The sequence below is a fragment of the Buceros rhinoceros genome, unplaced genomic scaffold, assembly GCF_000710305.1.
Source record: "Buceros rhinoceros silvestris isolate BGI_N320 unplaced genomic scaffold, ASM71030v1 scaffold17364, whole genome shotgun sequence".
Taxonomy (NCBI): Eukaryota; Metazoa; Chordata; class Aves; order Bucerotiformes; family Bucerotidae; genus Buceros; species Buceros rhinoceros.
The window spans coordinates 39,927-62,762 of record NW_010407853.1 but is presented as its reverse complement, the minus strand read 5'-3'; the positions used below and the strand labels follow the sequence as shown (position 1 = coordinate 62,762).

The 22,836-nt window shown below is 37.2% G+C and overlaps 1 protein-coding gene across 1 annotated transcript in view; it reads right to left on the bottom strand.

The window, feature by feature from the left end:
• Positions 1-22,836, bottom strand: part of USP34 (ubiquitin specific peptidase 34) — a gene marked incomplete at its 5' end in the record, with an annotated part of 74,177 nt that overhangs the window by 17,925 nt on the left and 33,416 nt on the right. Inside the window, 24 exons of the mRNA XM_010134662.1 lie at positions 12-73; positions 1,329-1,373; positions 1,497-1,601; positions 1,714-1,762; positions 2,182-2,333; positions 2,901-2,975; positions 3,059-3,227; positions 4,413-4,498; positions 5,704-5,784; positions 7,262-7,327; positions 8,042-8,089; positions 8,189-8,264; positions 8,362-8,426; positions 10,021-10,116; positions 10,212-10,265; positions 11,687-11,765; positions 12,994-13,147; positions 13,732-13,904; positions 14,890-14,984; positions 15,688-15,765; positions 15,861-15,917; positions 16,006-16,152; positions 18,018-18,083; positions 19,042-19,205. Of these exons, the coding sequence (XP_010132964.1) occupies positions 12-73; positions 1,329-1,373; positions 1,497-1,601; positions 1,714-1,762; positions 2,182-2,333; positions 2,901-2,975; positions 3,059-3,227; positions 4,413-4,498; positions 5,704-5,784; positions 7,262-7,327; positions 8,042-8,089; positions 8,189-8,264; positions 8,362-8,426; positions 10,021-10,116; positions 10,212-10,265; positions 11,687-11,765; positions 12,994-13,147; positions 13,732-13,904; positions 14,890-14,984; positions 15,688-15,765; positions 15,861-15,917; positions 16,006-16,152; positions 18,018-18,083; positions 19,042-19,205 (2,242 nt within the window). The remainder of the gene's footprint in view (positions 1-11; positions 74-1,328; positions 1,374-1,496; positions 1,602-1,713; positions 1,763-2,181; positions 2,334-2,900; positions 2,976-3,058; positions 3,228-4,412; positions 4,499-5,703; positions 5,785-7,261; positions 7,328-8,041; positions 8,090-8,188; positions 8,265-8,361; positions 8,427-10,020; positions 10,117-10,211; positions 10,266-11,686; positions 11,766-12,993; positions 13,148-13,731; positions 13,905-14,889; positions 14,985-15,687; positions 15,766-15,860; positions 15,918-16,005; positions 16,153-18,017; positions 18,084-19,041; positions 19,206-22,836) is intronic.

Genomic DNA, 22,836 nt, shown 5'->3' with positions numbered 1-22,836 from the left:
AGTGTGTCATTCCGGGAGGTCCACCAGCAAATTCCATTAGCATGGTCAGCAATTTGAAAAAAGGATTGGCTGCCTGTAATGCATGAAAATAAAAACATCCATTTTCACCTATTTAATTTCGCCCAGTAGTTTTTTTAGAGACTTTAAAAAAATCCCAAACATTTGCATTAAAATGTATTTCTGTGAACTTCTGACATGAATGTTTATATTACTTTTAACCCCTTATTATTTAATCTGTAAATAATCCACACACAGGCACGGGTTGTGCACTTTCTACAGCTAGTGCAAGGCAACATGATCATACTAGATAGGATCGGTCTAGTAGAAATGTAGAGTTACAAGGAAATACCGGCACACGTTGTCTGACACAGTCAGACATAATTCTGAACAGAGTAAACCCTCGCATTTTGAGGGTTTACATGACTGTTATTATTAGCAAACTGTTTTTCTCTGAAACCACCAACATTGTTACTCTAACGTCTTGGCTCTAATACTAACTTTTATTTTTTCTTTAAGTTTGCTAAGAGTCACCCAGCTTTTAACAATGCTTCAGTAAAGGGGGTACTACTATTCTTATATATTTTACACCTCACCAAAATGTCTCCGGTGCATATATACACATGTCAAGCAAAAAAAAGCATAAAAACATGGTGATGGTTAGCGTGACAGGAGGAAAGAGACTGTCATCTGATAGCGCCCATTCTATCACACAAAGCAAAGCTGTCATGAGAATGATTTAGAATGTGCTTCTTTTCCAACCATGATCGCGCCTCCTCTGCTTGACATGCCCTCAATTTTTCCTGATTAGTTTTTCTTTGCTGACAGCACTATACAAGAACGTCCTTGTGTGAGCATACACTTCTCCACTCTGTATGCATATTTTTCATGTGGAAGCCATTTGGAACTCTCAGTATTTTTATTATTACCAGGGCAGGAATTTATTCTGACTGAGAAATGTGTTTGCATGCACAGTACTGCAATACAGTGCCCCAAAACTTGAAGAACCAGACAACAGTTATATACCTCCACTTATTCTAGCATATGCAATTTACTGTTACCAAACTTTTTTTTTTTTTTTATTCATACACGTGGAGAATCTAGAAATATGTTATTTGGCTTTGAATAGAACTTTCACCTTAAACTGCATACCTGATTTCTGCTTTCAAAAACTTAAGATACAGTACAGTTAGACTTCATTTAATGTCACAAAAACTTCCATGGATCACCTTCCATGCAAGATTTTTGATCAGCAAAGGATTATTTAAGTATTTTTAAACAGAAAACTGTTAATACAAATTACTGAATATACAGGTAGTATGTTTACATACCTCAGGAGTCAACTTTGCTATAGATGTGAAAAGCATGGACACAATCTTAAAAACAAAACAAACAAAGCTCACTTAGATTTGTGCTTATTCAGGTAAAATAATAAAAATCACCTCATTACACTTACTAGATAAGATTTTCAACAAATAGCTCTAGTTTCTGATACTTACATGTTCTGCGAGTCGGTTATTGTACCGACACAAACTGAAAATGAGATTGCAAGTTTGCCTGATGTTGATACCGTCACGGATATGTTGAAACAAAAAAGGAAAACCCTGCAACAAATAAGATCATCTCAGTACACTGTCTAAAATCATGTGTGTACACATACATGTGAGTTTGGTTTTTTTTTTTTTAGGCTTATACAGTCATATTGAAATGACTCACCTTTCCTCCTGTTAATGCTGCCATATCATTTTGGGACAAAGTCAAATGCCTAAAATACAAAAAAAAGCTTTATCACTTTATTTCAGAGATTATTAACTAAAGTTAAGGAGAAATACAGGACTGAATAATTTCTATGCTTCAGTATCGCAATATACAAGAGAAAATAAAATAAAGGTATTGACACAAAACCGCACAAAAATAATAAATATTTTGTACTTAGGCCAAATAAAAAAAAAGAAATCCAAGTGTCAGCAACGGAATGTGTTCAACGACCTAGCCGGAGTCTTTTTTTAGGTCACCACCAACAAAACATTTCATTTTTACATGTTTAAAAATATAATGGGCCCATATACAAGCTCATTTTTGCTGCTAGAAAAGCCCACAAAATCCCCCAAACCCATAACATGTCTAATTCCTTTCTGAACTAGCTTAGATTAGAATTGACTTGGGTTTTTCAGAAGCTCTTGCCTTTCTGAGCGAGACTGTTCAACTAGAAGAGCAATCAGGGCAATCATCTTTTCAAGTGCAGCAGGCCTGTATTTTTCTTCTGCTAAGGAAAGTATATCTTCCTCCTCCTCCTCTTCCTCCCCCTCTTCCTCAGAAAGTACTTCAACCTGTGGCTGAAGGAGAAAACCAGAAAACTTCACCGTGGACATTCTGAGCCTTAATTTCAAAGAGCCTGTACATGGTATTCCATATATTCTGTCCTCTCTTTTATTCAAATCAATCAAATCAACAAACTTGCAGGAATCAAACCAGAAAAATATCTAATATCTTGATTTTCATGTTGAAGCATTTGTTTTACAAGGTAAACTGTATTTCCAGATGGAATAGCTAGGCTGCTTGCAGTCACTACATAGCCTGATATGGTGGTCTATTTAATAAAAAAGTAAGTAAGTAAATTTAAAAGCTTAAGTTGTACAATAGGAGTAAGCAATCAGTTGTTACCGTTAACAGCATGGTAAGGGCAACTTCAATGGCTTCTACTTAATACCTATTTCTATACTAAACAGAAATAGCCAAATCAGCATCTTTGAAAAATATTAGATTCCCTTAAACATTGAAAAAATGCATGAGTGCAGCTTTCTAATCTAACAGCTGAAGATGGTTCAAGAGACACAGCACTAATGATCATGTATGTAAAATATGAAAGACTAGTTCTCGTTATACGAGATATTCAAACTTACATTTTCAGGTCCTTTAGTTCCCATGTAGAAATGGACCATTGTAGATATGGCTTGCAGTGAAAGCAAGAACTGGCTCTGAAATACGTAGGTATTGAATTACTTGAATATAGTACGTGCATATACAAACCTACTCCCCAAAACCACAAGGCTCTACTTACTTCCTCTTCTCCCATTTTGGCAAATTCGTAAAGAAAGGCAAAGTATTCCGTGAGATGTTTACTGTGAGGCTTGACACCGTGCTCCATAATTGACAAGAGGGTCTTCACAAAGCGCGTCACACACGAGCGACTGCCGATGTCTTCCACAGGACCATCCATGTCATCCGAACTGAAAACAAAATCCAATTTAGAGATTTCATACAATATGTGGAGCATAAAATCAGCTTGAACCAGTCAAAAAAAAATTCAGAAAAATGTAGTTTTCTACTCTGCCCTACCACCATAGTCAGATCTCTGACACTTTCTCTTATGCCAAGTGCAGCCTAGATAAAAACAAGCTTTAAAGTAAGGTAGCTTCCCTCACTCAGAATGTTGAATGGTTAAAAATTAATGTTCTGAATCACGATTCTAGTAAGGAAAATAGTTCTTAAAAAAAGCCCCCCCATTGTTAGGGGATCTGCTACTTAAAATCATCACCTTGATTTGCACGTCAGATTTCCTGAGTTTCGGGAAAGAATGCCGTTACAGCCGATTATACTGTGGAACTACGGCAAGGCAGTCTGCTACACACAGATATGGGACCCTGACGAGGCAGGGAACAACCACTTTCAACCTTATTCAGCTGCTGGAAGTGCCATCTTATCACTGAATAAAACAGGTGACAGAGTCTTCTAAAATAAGGCTTCCAGAGAACACTAAATTCTACTTTTTGCCATGAAAAGTGTATCTTCACAACCTGAACTTTGTTACAGCAGTATAATTATACAAACTGCCATTTGTGATCTGGAAAAAAGTTTTTATTAGGATTGCAAACTTAGTTCAAGAGACGAAAGAAAAACCACTTCCTCCTCCTTCTCATTATGTATCAGAAAGAATAAATAGTTCATACAGGGAGACAAAGTGACAGTTTTCTTGATAATTAGCAGAAGGAAATAGAATCCAATATGTTTTTTTCTACTTTTTGATAAAAACTGTTTCAGCTATACGACACAGGACTAGAGTCTCATCTCCAACCTCTTTCACTAGATGTACAAATTCAATTTTCTACCTACGTGCCTCTGGATCCAATTTATGAGTGGATTCTCATCTATAAGCAGTGAGATTTACACGTGCAGTGTAGTACTGGCAGTGCAACGACAGACTGCTGAAAATGTAGCGTAAGGGAACAGATGTTTCAAACAATGCCTCTTTAGACAGTGGCTTTTCCAACCACAGAAGATTTTTAGATACATCAGAGCATTTGGGGTATAATAAAGCACCTAAGAAAGGACTATTCTAGGTTACAAGGTCATATTGAATAATTCATTAAACAAAATTGGTAATGAAGAGAAGTTCTCAGGTGGTGTTATTTTACCAGTCTTCCATTCCTGGCTGGAGATACAGATGCGCATGCACAGGCCTCAGTCTCTGTATCACATGAATACACAAACGCTGGAACATCTGCAAACGCATAAGTAAATCAACTCCACATGCTCGTTCTTCTACATACACGTCAATATATCACTTCTAAGCAAAGAACAGTCCCTCTCCAAGCATTACTGCCAGCTCTACGTGCTTCAATGTTTAACCCGAGGCAGACACCCTCATTTCAGTTCTTCGTGAGTTGACGACAGAAATCGTGTATTTCAACAGAATGGTCAAATCTGGTTTTAAAATCAGCTCTGGTGGAGGAACTCTAAAACCGGTTTTTAATATCAGAGTGCACTGTACACCACTGAAACTTAAGACTGCTGCTTATCAACATGATTTTTACTTCAATCTCTATTTTCTGAAATGTTCAGGTATTTTTGGCAGGTGGTTTGTTTGTTTGTTTTTTTTTTGCCTCTGGCTGTAAGAATTTATGGTAAAGTTTTAAGGAAATTTCTTCCAGTAATTTTTAATTCATAAAGCATTCATCAAGGATTAGAGCTTTGGCTAAGATCTTGCATGCATTCTCTCATTAAATATATTCCTTTAATACTGTGTTACCTACAGAAACAATGTATGGTTCCTTATGAAAATATTACTTTAATAATAAGTAATGTTAAACCAATTGAAGGGTTCAGGGGAGATAAAGTAATTGCTGAAATTTTTACCTAAACAAATTGCAAAGAAAGTATAAGTGAAACCATTAACAGTGTTTCTATCTGTGAATATCAAATGCTACTAATGTCGGGATCTTTCAATTTTAAACATTTCCAGAAAAACGTGGAATAAGGTTATAGAATTAAATCTATCTACAAAACCCAAAGGCAAAAGTTCAGAAGTGAAGCTTTCTGTTAGGGGTTCCTGAATGTACATAATTTACTATTTTTTATTTTCTGAATGTGTGTCTTGACTCATTATTGCTGAACCAGTTCAGAATAAAAATGTATTTCATGTGAAGTGTTCAAACTTGGGAGTTGTAGAAACCTTAATTTGCATCTGTTGTGACATTCTGTGATCCTAACGGTACAGTTACAGCACTACAGACATGGTGATTTTGTTTCAAACCACAGTAACGATCCCATGGCCAAATATTTTCTCTAAATCATGCACAGGAATAGAAAAGGATAAGGTAATTACAGGTGTTAAGAAAAACCTTCAGATCATTGTGTCATAGTAATTGTCCATTTCTGTTCATGGGTCAAGCAGTCACTCGACCAAAAAGGAACAGTGTTTCTTACCTGTCTGACAATCTGATTGGGACACTTTATTAGAATCTGCATTGGCCACCAATCATCATCAGCCATACGATCCAAAAACCACTGCAGAAGATATATACTTGGTTAGTTTTGTTCCAAACTTGTTCTAGTCCAATCTTCTTTTTGCATGATATTAAAGTCTGAAGAGAAATTGATGTTACTATTATTAAGGAATAAGCAAGTATTAATCCAAGGGAAATCAGAATGTCTTCCATGCACGGTAAGAAAGGAATAAAGATCAATAGCAGTAAACATCAGTTTGAATTTCTATCCAGTATCTTCTTATTATCCCTGGGTTCTGCATGCCACTACTCATTTCTCTGGAAGGACACGCTTATCCTGAAAAGTGTTGTCACACAATAAAAAAAATGATGCTTACAATGAAGCTATAGGCTGAAGAATCGTATAGAACAGAACAGATAAGCTTAAGCAAGAATGGAGTTCCTGAGTTAGATCTCTTTTGCATTTTAAGATGTGGCAAAGCCTTACTGCCTCCAGAGACAGAAATCACATAAAAATAACAGAGAATGATTCACTCAAAGTTAAACTTGGCAAATAATACAGTTGAGCAGCCTGACTCCACAAATTTTGTTTTATTCACAAGGAAAGACAGTTTCAATTAAAGAATCCAAGTTGTTGTTTCTTTTATTTTCATTATACCTGAGTATTTTTTACTGCAGTAAATGTCTTCACTCATTTTAGGCATCTCAGGACTACCCCCATGCTAAGGAAACTGTGTCACCCAAATACTAAATATTACAGGAAAATTTAACAACCTAGAATCGATTTATAAAAGAACAAAGAATTTAATTCATTTGTACCGAATAAGATCCAATGCAGGATACAGCATGTATTGGGGTCCATGTATATCCAACTACCACAGAAAGTCTATCACAAACTTTCATGTGGTATCTCGGATTTGTTTTCACCACCACTGTGAATTCTTTGTCTATGGTTTCCCAGTCCCCCTCCACTTTGCTCCAGACTCCCTTCAGGCAGTGTCCTAAAACATTTTATACAAAAAATATTCCTCCATATTTTCCTCTTCCTTCTAGGAGTTTTCAGTCTTTCTACACAAGAGTACAAGATCTTCAGCTCACAAGCAAGGTACTATATAAATTTGTTTTCAGCTACATCAGCTGTTCTTACTCCCCTTCTAAGCTGCTTCACCGCACCAAAACCTTTTATCCTTTAAACATTAGTCTGTCTTTCTATTCCTCTTGTGTGACTTCATTTAAATACCTCTTAAACACACCTCTTAAATCTGAATGTAATAATCAAATAAAGAGGTTGTGACACTGTGTGTCTTCTATTCTAGCATCAAAATGATTTTGGCCTCTGGTCTCACTGTAAGCTCCTGAAAACAAAAGTCATTCCACAGAACCTGCAGTATTCAGAGAGAATGAATTTCATCTCAAAGTGCACAAATATGCCAAACACAGTTCATAGTCCAAAATATTCCAGGGATACGAACCTCCAGGAAAGTTAAACAATACATAGAAAGTTGGTTTGTACTTTGCTGAGTTCCTAAGTCACTTACTTCACAAGCTGCCTGACTGTTATTAAACTGTTTTGTTAACAGTTCAATCCACTGAAGCATTGTGGGCTGTAAAAAGAAATACAGAAAAAACTGTAACTTAAAATAATGAATTGCAACGTAGTCTTTAAACATTTCTAAATGGTCAGTTAGAACACTTAAGAATATAGTAACTTCTTAAGAGTATAGTTACAAATGCTAAATGTTTTGTAAACTAGCCATATTTTGCACCGACACAAAAGTACCAGCACATACGCTGGAAGCAACGCCAGCAGTACCTGCACATTCGGACTAATTGCCCAATTACACACTGTTACACAACCTTATCAAGCCCAGACAACCTCAGTGAATAGTGTCATGCCACCACGGATTAGAAAGAAGCAGAATCTGACTGACAGTACAGATGTTGCAGATGGAACTTTCTTGTTGTTCCTGCTACTATTTATAACTGAAAAATTCAGGAGCACAACTGCTGCTCAGTGTAAACCCTCCCCTGCACATCAGACTTTAACTTCATCCAGGAATTTTCAAATGAAGAGAACACAACATCTGTTGTGCCTGGTGCACTGCTGAGGCTAAAACCAGAACCGGCACTTTTTTCCATTGTGCAGTGTTTTTACTATAAATGTGTTCAATCACACTAACGTTAGTAAACATTAACTTTCTGTCCTCTGTGGAACTTCACACATCTCTAACTCACACTTCCAAAATGAAACAGTACCGAGGTTTTTTTCGCTGTATTCATGCAGTTACTTAATGAAAATTTACAAGTAGAGAGAATACCTTTTCCTTTGAATGAATAAATGTCTCTAGTACAAAGGAAGTGCTTAACTGGAAAAAGAAAAAATATCGCACCATTAATTACAGAATGCCTGAATTAAAACGTAAATGAGGTAAAATTTAAAGACAATATACTCCTGAAGTACTTACCTTTGCTGTCATCAAGGAAACCGCCTTTGGATCTGGTAGTGTGCTTGGGATGCTACTACACAACTGCCACATAAACCTAGAGTCAGTAATTTTATTTGTTAATTAAAATTAATAATGAAAATCTGCAAGAAGAAAAGAAGCATTAATATTACATTTTTTAAGGAAAAACTTACCCAAAATATGTATGTTCAAAAATGTTCTTGTCTTGAAGAAACTGCATGTTATCATGCCATATCCACTGAAGAAAAAATGCTAACATCAGATACAAGAAAGCAGTTTATTTCACTACATAAGATGACTTTAAGAATATTTAAATGCTTGCCATGGCTATGAGAATTTCTGTCTTATGAAAAAGTATTTCTGCAGATATTTCCTTTATTTTAAAGGACTGGCTTAAAGCTGTTCTATTCATACTACAGTGAGTATGAATTTTGCCTGCCATATGACCGCAGAACAGAGTTCAGAACCTTCTCCTCTCTGATCTCATTTTTACAACTTAACTACTCACATTTTTAGGCTGAAATTTTGAGAACTGGTCCAACATATGAATGAAGAACCACAGTTTAAGACCATATTTTGATGTTTGCAATAGTGTAGCAACTTAGAAACTCAAAAGCCCCTCTAAACACATAGCTCCACTCTCTGAGATCAGACTTTCCAGCAGCCTACCGAGGTATGTCTAAAGGTTGAAGTTCTGACCCAAAGCCCGATGAGCTCTGTCAACATTTGACAAACTCCTGAAGAGTAAGATTTGATGCTCCATCATTAACCAGAACAGGATTTCATGTCCCCCTGTTCCTCTCTCCAAAATGATGGTTTTCACCAAAACTGTTCGTAGTATTTTTCACATAAAAATAGTTAAAAAGTTTAACTCAAATAAAGTCTATTATTCTTTTTTGCCTGAGAAGGATAAAAAGCACGATCTGATTTGCTGACCAGGGATGAAGTCTTTCTAAGTTAAGAACCTAACAAATGACAGATGGTAAAGCAATAACTTCTGGCCAAAGGGAGCAGGGAAACTGGCTTTACAGGTGGTAAAGAGGGCAAAGAATGTCTTACAAATCTTGCTTTGGGGATATAACTAACACAGTGAGATCCCCAGTGAAAGACTCTGCTCCCGTGTGCTGCCTTTTCCAGTTCCTCAGACCATACTTGGCTTAAACAGCATCTTCACGTGAAGAGCCAGGTATCCTAAGAGCAGCCTTCATCACTGAGAAGAACAGGGAGATGTAGCTGTTCCTGGGTTTTGTTTCCCCTATCCCTCTCACTGCCACCTCCGCTACTCTGACTGTGGGGAGGAAGAAATCCTCTTTTGACTGACTCTCCCCATCGCAAGCTCAAATAGTCATGATCTGATACTGCTTTCACTTAGAATTTCACAACCCACTAGCACAGGTGCAAACAAACAGCTGGAACTATTCTTTTTCTGTCGCACCTCAAAGCACTAAGTTGCTAAGGAACCGAAGAATGAAAAGGATGGTGGTTAATGAAAATACTTCCTGTAATATTGCAACTATTTGGAAAATATTGGTAAGTGCTCATAAAACCCAAACAAACAGTGCTCTACCATTATTTACAAACAGGAAGCAGAATGATTCAGGTATCTGAATTTAAAAATACAGGACAGAATGAGAAAACGTCTCAAATTTATATACAGTGGAAATCTCAATTTACTTGCCATCACATACCACTGTCCAGAGGAAGACAGCTGAAAGGATTGTTATCTTAGCAATTTAGATTATACTGCCTTCCCTATGTTTATTCAGATTCCTGATTTGTTTAGGATTTCCTATAGTATTTTAAAATCAGTGTTAAAACAAACCAACTTGTACCTCCAGCAATTCTGACGAAACATCGAATTTGTAGTCTTTGCCATTTTCCTCCTCTGGTTCCATCCGTTTATAGAACAGCATGTAAGCACTGTGCGTCTTTAAGAAAAAAACATCTGTATAATTTTTGCTTTGAGAGATAAATCATGAAAGTAGAAATATAATCATATAACAAGTGTTTGGAAGAGAAATACCTTTTCAAAGGAGAAGTCCATAAATTTATCAGTAACAGAATCGTAAGTTTTTGTCTGTCAAGAAGAAAGTCAAACCATTAATTACAGGCTTTTTTAATGGCCTGGTTACTGAGTTTGAGATAAATGTGCAAGCAAGCTATTTCAGGACATTTGCAGAGCAGCTGCCAACAATTTATCTCTTGCTCAAAGTAACCTTCTTTTTTTTTCTTCCACAGTGGCCTATTCTGACTTTTCAGAGTTGCGATGCAATATTGTGACCTCTATTTCAGGCAATTTCCTGTCTCATCCATCTCATTGACACCTCTTCTTTTTAAGCACCTGAAGGTATTTTATCCATTTGCCAAACAAAACTTTTTTTGTTTTATTTCTGCACATTCTCTTTATGAGGCAAAAGGATTATTTTATTCATAGTTTTAGTAAGAATGTGTTCTAGGTAATTATTGAAAATTACCAATTCAAGCATAACCAGAGTGTTGCTCAACAGCTATTTGTACTACTCTTGTGAAAAATTGTTAAAATCTTTGTCAAAGGGCAGTGGGCTGACCCAAAATACAAAGCTGATGTTGTATCAAAAAATCTTGCACTACTGAGAGCAAAAAACCATCAACTTAAATTATGTCTTCTTACAAGAAAATGAACAAGCACTACTATTTAAACTTGTAGATCAGTTGGCTTGAAAATCACTTACTAATATCAGAGCTCAAACCCTCCTGCTGTACACAGATCTGACAGGCTTTTAGTTCACTTCTGTCAGCGATGAGAAAGGATCTGACCGGAAGAGGTTCACACACCAGAATCTGGCAATCGCTAACCCAAGATCAAAGCTTGAAGGAATTACTCCTTCACTCAACAGCCTGAACAAAGCAATCATCCAAGCAGAGAATTCCCAAATTAGTTGCATGCTCACTTTTCAATAAGTAAATAAAGAATATGATGATAAAAACCAGATATAGTGAAGAAAAAACCTTTCCTTTGGAAAGAGCCTTCACTGGTTTGTTTTGACACACTAGTAATACCTATGCTATACTTTTTCTGTCTATGCTAGACTTTTTTTTTTTTTTTTAAAAACCAACCACAAAAATACTAGGATTCATATTCACAAATTAAATAATAGATGGTTGGAACAGGAGAAATTAAGACCCCTCTCCTTTATCATCCTAAATTCTGCTCTATATAAAGTGCACATAAACTAGGAAGCTTGTGAGCAGTCTCACTTTGCCAAGTCTTTCACCTCCAAAGCAGAACAGCCTTTGAAGAGATTGACAGTGGAAGAATAGCTACCTACGTGAACATGAAGTCTCATCTGCACAGTGATGTCTGAGGTTTATTAAAACCCAGCTAGCCCTTCTAACTGCTCCATATATGTTCAGAACAGATGGCAGAGCAAAGGTGAACACTACAGAATGGTTCACCAACGTCTTCAGAACAGATATCGCAATGGTTGAACACGACAAAAATGAGAAGTCATAACTTACGGTCATTTCTCCACCAAAACATTCTGATGCGAGCTGGGCAGAATCAAATGGTTTTACTTCAGCATCATTGAAAAGGTACCTGGAAAACAGTAGGCTTTTGAAAAAACTGCTCTTTGTCTCTAAGGGCAAATAAAGCATAACAAACACTTAAAATGATTCTTCAGATTTAAGTATTCATATTAGTTTCTAAAGTCTTGTTTGAATCATGGCAAACTAAAATCTGATCCCCAAAGCGACTTCCTCTCAGTAAGATCAGGAAGTCAGCATTTCAACAGTGTGTGGTTTTTCTTTTAATCAAGAGACACATTATTTTCCTCATTTTTCCAGCCCGATTCTAGTACACATAGAGTTTTAATGCAGTCAAGATTTGCCTTTATCCTTTCAATCTGAGTAAAAGGGAAATCAAAAATAAAAAGAGGAGAATCATTCCATGTAACAGTAGAACTCGAACTGGAAGGACACAGAGAAGATGGTACACAGTCAGGGATTCCCTTTGGAGCAGGGATTAGGTCACGAGCTGGAAGTTCTCCAGCTAGGAGGAACTGAGGAAATCTCATCTCCTATACCAAAGCCTCAGCTGAGAATCTGAGATGCGACACCCAGAAATGCCAGAGTGTTCCCTGCTTTCTTCTGTCACCTGGCAAGACCCTACTCCTTCCCATGCCCATGTCTCAGCCCTTTCCCAGACTGCTTCTCCCAACTTTTTCTTCCTCTTCACAATCATACGCCCAATGTACACAAAAGTTTCAAAATTAGAAGTGGGACGTCATAGTTTGGGGTTTGTTTTTTTTTAAAAAGAACACCAGCTAGATACACTTAAAAATCAAACAATTCCACATAGAAAAAGCACAGTAAGAGCAGATTTAGACCACTGAGGTACCGTAACATCATTTCTGCCACCCAGGACGGCACACGTTTGAAGTGAAGAAAAATGCAAATTGTGGTTTCACTGAAAATGGACAAAATGAAGGGACTGAAATCCACAGTCATAAATGTAGCTGTAGGCTCAAAGGTAACAAATAGATTTTACAAAGGACGATCTATTAAATCTTACTGTTCATTTGTGTGGAAAGAGATTAAAATACAGTCATCGGAAGTCCTGTCAAGAAGCAAGCACTGGCTGTATAGTGAGGCTGACAAAGAGTTCTCCTGCTACCTGTGTCCAAGGCGCTCCACAGCTACTACAGCTACAGCACACAAATTTGTATCCTAACAAATTAATCCAACACATTGTGCTTTTGAGAGGAACCTACAGGTTTAGTTATTTTAAAAGAAGAAATTATAAAAAGCTGCTTTGCATAACTCACCATTTGTTGTTTTTGTAAGCATGGGGATTGACTATATCTCTGATAAAACTGTAGTAATGGCCACCGTCTGCTGTTCCTGTATGAACCGTTACACCTATCAGATCGTATTCATAACTTTCAGTTTCTTTCAAATATTCACCGTCTTCCTTAAAACCTGAAATCATTCAATACAATATTTATCAGCTATTTCCTAAACACTGAACTTCGAACTTCAACACTAGTTTGTCTTATATACACATTTCCTGTAGCTGTATTTGATTTTTTTTTTTTTTTGGCACTGCCCACAGAAACTCCATAGCCAGAATAAGCAGCAGAGACCCCAACTCTTGTGAAAGAATTACACTTTTTTTGCAAAGCATCACTATTGAAGAGATCAGGACTAATAACGAGGTTATTCCAAGTTAGCACGTCTTATTGATGGCAGTTATCAGCCATTTGCTGAAGTTCAAGTATTGTTCTGCAAAACAGGCCAGCAACAAACAGTAACTATTTGTAATTTCTCTCACACTTTAAAACCGAGAATAATTCAGATTGAACAGTATATGAAAACAAAAATAATTGGCCTGTTTTCTCATATTGAACAGAATGTGTGACTTTGGGAATATAGGTTGATGAAAACTATCTTTGATTTTACTTGCTTAAAAAGAAAATCACTACTTGTTTGCCCTTGTTATGTACACAGAAGGTGATACAGCAGTGGAAGAGACGGAGCCTGCTGAATCCGGTTTATGAGCGTACCTTCTTTTCTATCGTTTTTTCCCATGAGGAAATCTTCAGTATAAGGTGTCATATCCAACCGTAAAGGGAATGAAAAATGCGTATTGACTTTCTCCTTCATCATGGTGACCATATTAAATGTGTATCTCATCGTGTTGAAGCTTAAGATACGAGGTAGTTTCTTAAAACACGCCCTGAAGGATTAGAAGTAGTCACGATTTACAAAAGCTCAGTTGGGTGAATTGTATTTTCACAAAGATTTTTAAACACGTGTGTTTCAAACATAAAACTGGAAATCCGTTGCTAAGTCACACAAATATAAAACTCAGACTCCACAACGCCCTAGAGCAGGGCAGTCGAACTGGCAGCAGAAAGGTCACATTTAGCCTGTTGAACAATCCTATTTATCCTATCATTGTGCCTTGGAAGAAACGACAAATTTACTCATATGGCAGATTTCTAAAATGATACTGTAAAAAGAGACATAAATTAATTCAACAATGCACATCCCCTCATTAGACACAGTTACTGTCTTGTAACTAATAAGTTGCAACGCAGAACTTGTATTAAAGCTTCACAACAATGACTTTAAAGCAGGTTACTCTTTCTCTTGTGTCATTTTAACAGCTACAAAAACAACTATGAGGTTTTAATTCTCTAAAAAAGAAATTTGTTAGTCGCAAGATAAATACAGTATTAATTTTTTATTTATCTTTCTCTTTATTAGCAGACTATTCTTAAAGTACAGAAACATATTTAATGCTACCAATTTTAATAATGACCTTTGGGATTATGTATGAAACCTAAGCCATCACCCTGTATAATAACACGAGTAGTGAATACCTCTGAAAGAACTGGATCTTTTAAAAATGGGAGAAGAAACATTTCAAAAGGTACTAATTTCTCCAGATTTCTTTTTATTCACATTAAAGAAAGCCACAAACATTTTACCATCTAGGCGATCTTTTGCTCAGACACCTGATATTCTTTGTTCTGGAAATTTGATTTCTTAGTTATGTGTTCTTTTGCACAGGGACCACATCCTCAAAGCCATATACAGCAGCAAACTATGTGAAACCACAGTCCTGTCCCATCTAAGGGATTACTCTTATTTCAAGAGTAAGTCCATTAATTTACTAAAAAGAAACACTAGGAATGTTCATTACTTCCTAATCATACCTCTTTTCAGCCCGCACTTTCTTCCCACAATGAGAGCACGTATACATGTTGTCACCTTCCAAGGTATCTTTAATAGTTACTTCATCAAGAGATTCCTACATATAATAAATAAAAAAAGAGGGAACGAGCTTACGTTTATCTTCAATATTTGTATCTTGTGCTTGCATGGCCTGGCTTACCAACTCCTCTCTTTCAATCTTACAGTAAGTTTAATTAATGTAAAAGTGGTCAAAGGCACTAAAAAGTTTGCAAGAAGAGCATGCAGCTAAGAGGACTGTTTCACAGGAAAGCCGGATCCTAACCCAACCACACAATTAAGAAACCAGCTCAGAAAAAGTGTACTCAGTACTCCAAAGCTGTCCCAAAGGATTCAAGTACTTGAATCAAATTACAAGTGTGGGGATTAACAGTTGTTCAGAAAACATGAAAACCTAAGATTATGCTTATGTATTTTTTAAATTAACTTAATAAGCAATAGTATGCGTATTTGTAAAACCATTTGACATTTACAACAGTCTCACATTAAAAATGGCCATGGCATTTTTAAACCCAGTGGCGAGCACGTAATGGTTACTGCCTGTCACACAATCCTTACGCAATTCTAAACAGCACCAGCTGATGGAACGTTTCATTGAAAAGATGAAGCAATGCCACCAAACTACCCAATAAAATCAACACAGAAATACAGATACAGCAAGCACCCACAGATTCAGCAGCGTATGGTACAGTCGTTTGTGTTTGGCTGTGCCCATTTGTAATTGTGGTCTGTGCTGCACATCTCGGCCTGGCTTTACTTACATAAATATTCTTCATATCTGCCACCTGGCACCTCACTGTATAGAACTCTTCAGCAGTCTGACTTACATGCTCACAGTCCTACATCACAGCAATGAAAGAGAAAACAATGAAATGACTGGTTCGAGAAGCTAAAAAAAAAAAAAAAAAGCTAAGGGTAGGACAAGAATACTTACCAAAGAGACAACATTGTTTGTGATAACACCTCCAAACAAACTTTTCACTGTATTTTTCTGTGAATGAATTAATAAATTCTGTCAAGGAAATTTGAGCAAATCCATACACTTTCAAGCTACATTTTCCTCCCTCTTGATAACTCACCAGTTCTGGAGACATTTCTTCTATTTTTGTTATGAGGTCAGTGAAGAACTCAGTCATATCCTTCTGCTCTCCAGTGTTCAGTGGCTGCTTATCCATGGTGTAGGTTTTACAGAAAGGCCTTGGATTGTACGCCTTACATTCACTTTCCTTTAGGTAAAACACATCGAGCAGAGCAAATCAACACAAATCTTTATGTCTGAAGTTACACCGATACACTGAACATACATATGCAAATGCCTGTTTAATAAGGACATACTTTTACAGTATCTCCATATGCCTTTTAGGCAACGAAGTGCTAAAATGCTTCTGAGGAAATGTAAAGCAGTTTTAAACTGATTATCATTACTATGATTACAGTATGATTTATGACATAATAATATTTAATAAATACTTAAAATGAATCCTTAAAATAAAAGCACTTGGCTGAATATGTGACACATCCAGTTTCTGCCTATCTATACAAAACACAGTAAGAGGAACATCAGCCTGTATTCCTGGATGCTAGTGACTTAAATCTCGACAAGTACTTAGTTCTCACTCAGACTTTTCTATGGTATAAAACTATATCCCCTAGTTCTCAGCTGCGTGTGCTGAGTCAGGAAAGAATTTGCAGTATAAAACAATTCTGTAGGATATATCCCCCACTCCACCGTCTCGGACACTGGGAACACAGAACTAACTCACAAAGGAACTTCGTTCTCCTAAGAAACGATATACCTACTATTTTGTTTTAAGGATGTGTAGCAAGACAGTGTTTCCTGTAAATACTACCTTTTTGGGAATTAAGTCTTTTCTTCAAGCTTTTCATGTGGTAAATCTTCCTATGATTTTATGTTCCTGTATTATTTTATGCTATTTTATTATGAAGGTATGTAAATACCTTTTTTCCCCCGCTATGATTCATGGCAGGCACTACACGCCTAAATTCCTTTCCTCTATTTGTTTTCAAAATGATTATGAATTTCTTTCACAAAAGCCAGTGACAAGAACAAAACTGCTCAGCTCTCCTCAGTTGTCTTTTTTCATTATTTCACTATTTCAGAAATGCTTCACTGTTTTAACAACAGTGAACACTTGGGAACTGCCTCAATTTGTTACTGAGGCTGTGGAATTTAAAAATTTTTAGCTGCTTTTTAATGCTTTGATTCAAGAAATTAACCTTTGAAACACTGGAATACCTTTCAAACAGTGAGCAAGGAAAACACAATGAATTAAGAAAATATCTTTTATTTTGTCACCAGGGTAATTGGGGCAAACAAATTGTTCCATGGTTAAAAGAAGAATCAAGCTCAGAACCTCAAGGTCCACGTGAAACAAGATTAATGACAATGGTTCTGGACAGACACTCATGGCTGAGTGTTTGTTAAAAAGAAAAAATAATTGGTGGGACAGGTTTTATCAATCATTTTGAAAAGCCGATTTGGAAGCTGGACTAGACACAGCAGAGGCAATGGTAGACCTGTCCCAGATTCCTAGCTGGAGGGCTCCTGCAACAATCAGTCAAACGCTTCACTGGGAAGGTACCAGTTTCAAACTGGTCCATTGCCTGGCCAGGGAGCTCCTGGACCACTGTAGCAATGTACACGCACAGGGTGTCCATACAGGCATGGCCATGGTGCCCAGCTACACCACAACCATCACTAAAGAGCAGACTTGATTCTCATACTTGCGCCTCACCTGTAACTGAAGGCCCATAGCTCTGGTACCCTCCTGGGTTCACCTGAGCATTCGCTAACGTTTGAGAGCTGCTGCGTGCTCATTATAGCTGGTGCCCAATATTAAACCCTATCTTAGACTGGGATTTACCCCGCCTCTTCATGGAAACTATTTTGCTAATGGTTGCTTAACCGATTTGCTGAATAACAGCTTTAAAGTGGGTAAAAACTATTTCAGTTAAGACACTTGGTTACAAAATTTAGGCACAATGGATTTAAGCTGCCAAGAACTTGCATTTTTCTTCCCTTCCCCCCCCCAAACAGGATACTTTACAAGATACCCTCTTTCGCACCTACCATTAAGTACGTAAACATTTTCTGGAGTTCTAGTAGAGTGGTCTTATGTTTCATATCTTCTGAATACTAAAAAAAAATTCATAAAAGAAGACTTTATCTTTTTGCTTACAACCTTCTAAAACCAGCCCTTAAGATGAAACAATCAAGTTTTAAAATAAAAAACCCCGAGTTTATTATGGACAATTAAGAAAAATGATTTTGTACAAGAACACATAATATTCCATTTTATACTTATATATAAAGCATGAGCTACTAATTTTTTTTGCATATTAACATTAAGCCTAAGTCAAAAAATAACTCTATTTTCTAAAAATTTCCAGCAGCTAGGAGCATTTGGGAAGGTATTACAAAAAACTGTAATAATTTTGGAATAATTTTTTTCAATTGATAGATGTTGCGGGAGTTCTGCTCAAGCCTCATTTCACTCACAGAGCAGCAGCTTCCCTCTTGCATTTTATTTTTTATTTATAAATGGCTAATTCTAGATGAAGTTATAACTACCAATAACAACGATAAGAAAAACTGATGAGGTCACTGCCAGTTAGGGTGTTCCACACATCAGATATGCCCTGTTGACAAGACGGACCAAACGAAGATTTCTCTTTGACATTAAATAGCTAGAAGTAGTAACATTATATTTCTGGAAGTTAACTAATATTTAATAATTTACAGGACTTGCTGTACTTCTGTTAGCATCAGATACTTGCTCTGGGACTTGATAAACATTCAAAAGAACGACTTTTATTCTAACAAAATGACAAATTAGAGTTGATAGCAACTGGATTTGAGGACTTGTTTTATTACAATGCCACCTTAAGAACCTACTGCATTACAAATATATTTTAAAAAACCTCTTCACTTCAGACATCGGCAAAAGAATCCAACTGAACAAAGAGCAAACTACATTCTGAAGAAATATTCTTTATCAAAAACAAGTCTTGTATACTTTATCAGCATTCGCACTGATTCTAAATGTAACCTTCTGTCAAGAATGCCCACAAGGAAGGCGAGACCCCAGGCCTACCTTTGCAGTAAAGATTGCTTGTCTGGCCTCCGGTATCATGTACAGCTGCTGAATAGTGGATGCCAAGTAACACGTTGCTCCAAGATTAGTTAGACCCACAAATCTACATTCAGCGCGAACATCGTCGTGGGGCCAGTAATCCCACTTGTAAGGGGCATGGGAAGCTGTAAAAACAGGAATCACACATGCAGAAAAGAATCCATTCCAAGTACAATTTAAAAAACCAGAAATGTAATGAAAAGCTTCATGCTTTCATTAATAAAACACATCCTGTTTATGCATTTCACATTTACAGACACAAGCCAGTCTGCACCTGCTCTTACGAAAAGGCACTACAGGTACATCAGGAAACGCGGTTCTAGACTTCACACTACTTTGGGCTGCCAGTGATTTGCTGGGCTCTCCAAAGCATCCCTCACGGCAAGTACCATCCCTCACACTCGTTCTACTGGTAGTATTACACATCGTAACGGTCTTCCAGCCTCTTTCTTTAAACTGAAGTTTGGTAAAACCACACGATGGCTTCATCATTGAGGGCATCTGTAAATTCTAATCGTAGGCTGCTATGCATTTTTTTTATACGTAAAAAGAGGTTTTTTATAATATGAACCGAGCCAATCACAGTGCTCTCAACACTTGCACTGCCTAAACCACTGAAAGCAGACTTTTAACTGGTAACATATAATCCTGACAAGCTCCCAAAACCCAAACAAGCTCCTGTCATTCCCCCAGCACAAAAATATTCGTAATTTTTACTTTACCCATCCCCATAGACCCCTTTGTCACACTGAAAGAAAGCAAATCAAGTGTAGGCACCCAGAGACTCAAGTTCGGGAGCCTTCCCTTCACATAACAGAACACAGATTTGCTATCAGAGATAACCAATCACAAAGCGAGAGCTTTCTTTTCAGAAGAGAAGCTGGTTTCAACATATCTACTATAAAGGATATCAGGCTGGTAAAAGGTCTGACTGGTACAGAAGATGGAGAGATGCTTATCAGAGGTAAGACACAGAAGTGCAGCAAAACAAAGTGCTTGGCACGAGCTTGAAGAAACCTGGGAACAGTTTTTGTAGGAAGCGAAAGAAAAGATTTTTATTGCATGTCAAAGCTACATATACCGGAAAAATGGGCAATCTACAAAAAAAGAGGAGTAAGAACTGAATTGCCTAGAGAATCAAATTGAAAAGACATTTTCTTTTCCTGTAAGTTTTCTATTCCTCTGTATTTCCTATCAGACGTAGCAATCTATTTCTTCCACAGCATGGCCCTAGACAAGCTAGGTGAGTCTGACTCTGCTTAATAAGCCTTGCTCGGATATGGCTGCCAAGAAATCAGAAGAATGGGAATGTTCTCCCCATCTGCCCAGTCAGGAAAATGGTAACCAGACTAGACGAACCATTTGTAAGTGATTAGTACTGCTTCTACACACCGACAGGCTTCTCTTTCTAGCACCCCACGGAGGAGAACAGAATGGGGAATTAATCATCTGAGCTGCAGAGGCAACTAGAGGACGCAGGAACTAAATTACACAGGAACTAATACAAAGGAATGCATTGCAGCCTATCTTCCTTGGTATGCAAGAAGCTTGACATAAAAAACTTGTGATGCATCTAGCTTTGATATTCAACCCCAAGGACATACTCAGCACCTCTACACACTTCGTACGTTCAGTTACATAGAAAAAATGCAAAAAAAGTAGCCTGGATTTTACATCCTGTTATTTTACATCCACAAAAGCTCTATGGATTCAAGATTTAAATTTTAAATTCTTAATTATTCTGTGAAAGATTAAGGGCTTGTTACAGAGTCCTCTCAATTCATACCACCAGCTAAAATGCAGGAAACTGTCTGGCATCCTCTGAACAGATCCTCACATCTTCAGAGACCAGACCCACAAGATGTTCTGTTGCACAACAAATAATTGTTCTAATCTTCATTTTGGCATTGGCATCAAAACAACTATTAGTCCTGCAGCTTCAAGTAGGGAAGGAAAGAGTTTTAATTGTCCTGTTTCAATAAATCTCAGAAGTGTGACCTCATGTTACCTGGTTACATTGGGCTGATCAGCCAGTTGAAACAAAGCTCTCCTCCGTGTTTAACCTCCCAAAGAAAGTAATTAGCATGACAGAACAACACAAAAGTCCCTCTCTTAATTGAAATCCTTAAATTGCAATATCCTAATCTACCCTTTCCGATGTAAGGACTCAGCATCTATCACTATGCCTATAGTTCATCAAGTTGTAATTACAAAGAAATCAGGTGACTTCTTCATACTTCATGACAACAGCTGGAAGTACCTTCCTCCTAACTTGAGCCTGACAAAGGGCTTTCAGAAATTTGACAAGGAATTTCTCAGGAAGATCTTGTTTTCTCCACCCTGTGCTTTTTAAATGACTGTCATCATTTTCATAATAAAAGCTTTGTTTCTACCATATGGCTCTTAACTAGAAGGGTAAATTTGAGCAAATATTCACATTCTATTTTAAGCAAAAGAAAACTGAATTTCTCCCACTTCAAATGACCGTGCCTTGCTCTATATTCCACCTTCTGCTCATGCTTCTGCTCCAAACATAACATCAGACACTATCTAAAACTTCCTGGAAAGCAGAGCAGCTGCTCTGGTTTCCCTCCTTTGAACTGAATGTTTTTATTAGTCTTGGTCTTTAAAGAAAGCAAAACTCCAGAACACTGCAAGAAATGTTATGAACAGGAGAGGGTATTTAAATCCCCTCTTCAGTGAGATCAGAGGCTGCATTAATTGTTAGCCTTCCCTGTTGAGTAAAGTCAACTGACATCAGCTACTTAGCAGTTTATTTCCTACAGAATCACTTCCTGAAAATGCATGAGGGCATCCTTATGTCTTCAGTTAAAAATGCTGTAGCTGTGAAGTAGAAAAAAGCACACAAGTTATTCTCTTCCATCCGCCAATGAAGGGAGCTCCCTGTCTTCAAGCAGTTAGGAGAGTGAGAAGAAAAAAAATGGTAGCATAGCAGAGACAGCGAATGGTGAGACTCGAGAACAACTGTACAAGTGGGGGAATCAAAAGTTTCTCCAGTGAGAAACTAAAATGTTAAAACCAGTAATGGCACAGGAATTTGTAATGTGTTTCTCTGAAGAAGAACAGAGAGACAGGCCTAAGCCTAAGGCTTTTTTAAGACTAGTAAGATTACAGACATAAGCAAAGAGGAAAACTCCAGTTCTAAGAATCTTTGGATCACACCAGTGGAATAATGAAACTTGAAACAAATGAGGTATCAGAAGTCCAGTGTCAACCGCATATCAGAATGAGACAGTGGCACTCCGCCAGCTGCAATAAAAACAACATTCATATTCCCTGAACACAGGAGACTTTGGAGGCTTTTTAGAAGGCCCCAGTACAGAACACAAAACATTATTATGATCAGATTTCTGTTTTGCTTCCTGTATCGTATGGCACTGAATCAATTCCATAGATTGTAATAATTTCAGATCCTCAGGTTACAGGAATTTAAACCGGGCACATGGAAGGAAACTGATCAAGCTAAAAACACATAATGGGAATTGCAAATCAGAGAGAAAACATTATCTAACTTCAAATTTTGGTAATTTACACATTGTATATAGCAATTGTGTTTCCAAAACGCAGGAAACACGAAAGCCAAGAGGCATAACAAAATTGTATAAGCACTATATGCTGATACCTGGGTACAGACTGAAGTCAGCTACAAAGACATTAGAGACTGAAAACACAGCAGCGCTGTTAACAGCCAGTACGTCTACAGTACCTCAGTGTGCTTTACATGCTTTGCTTTAC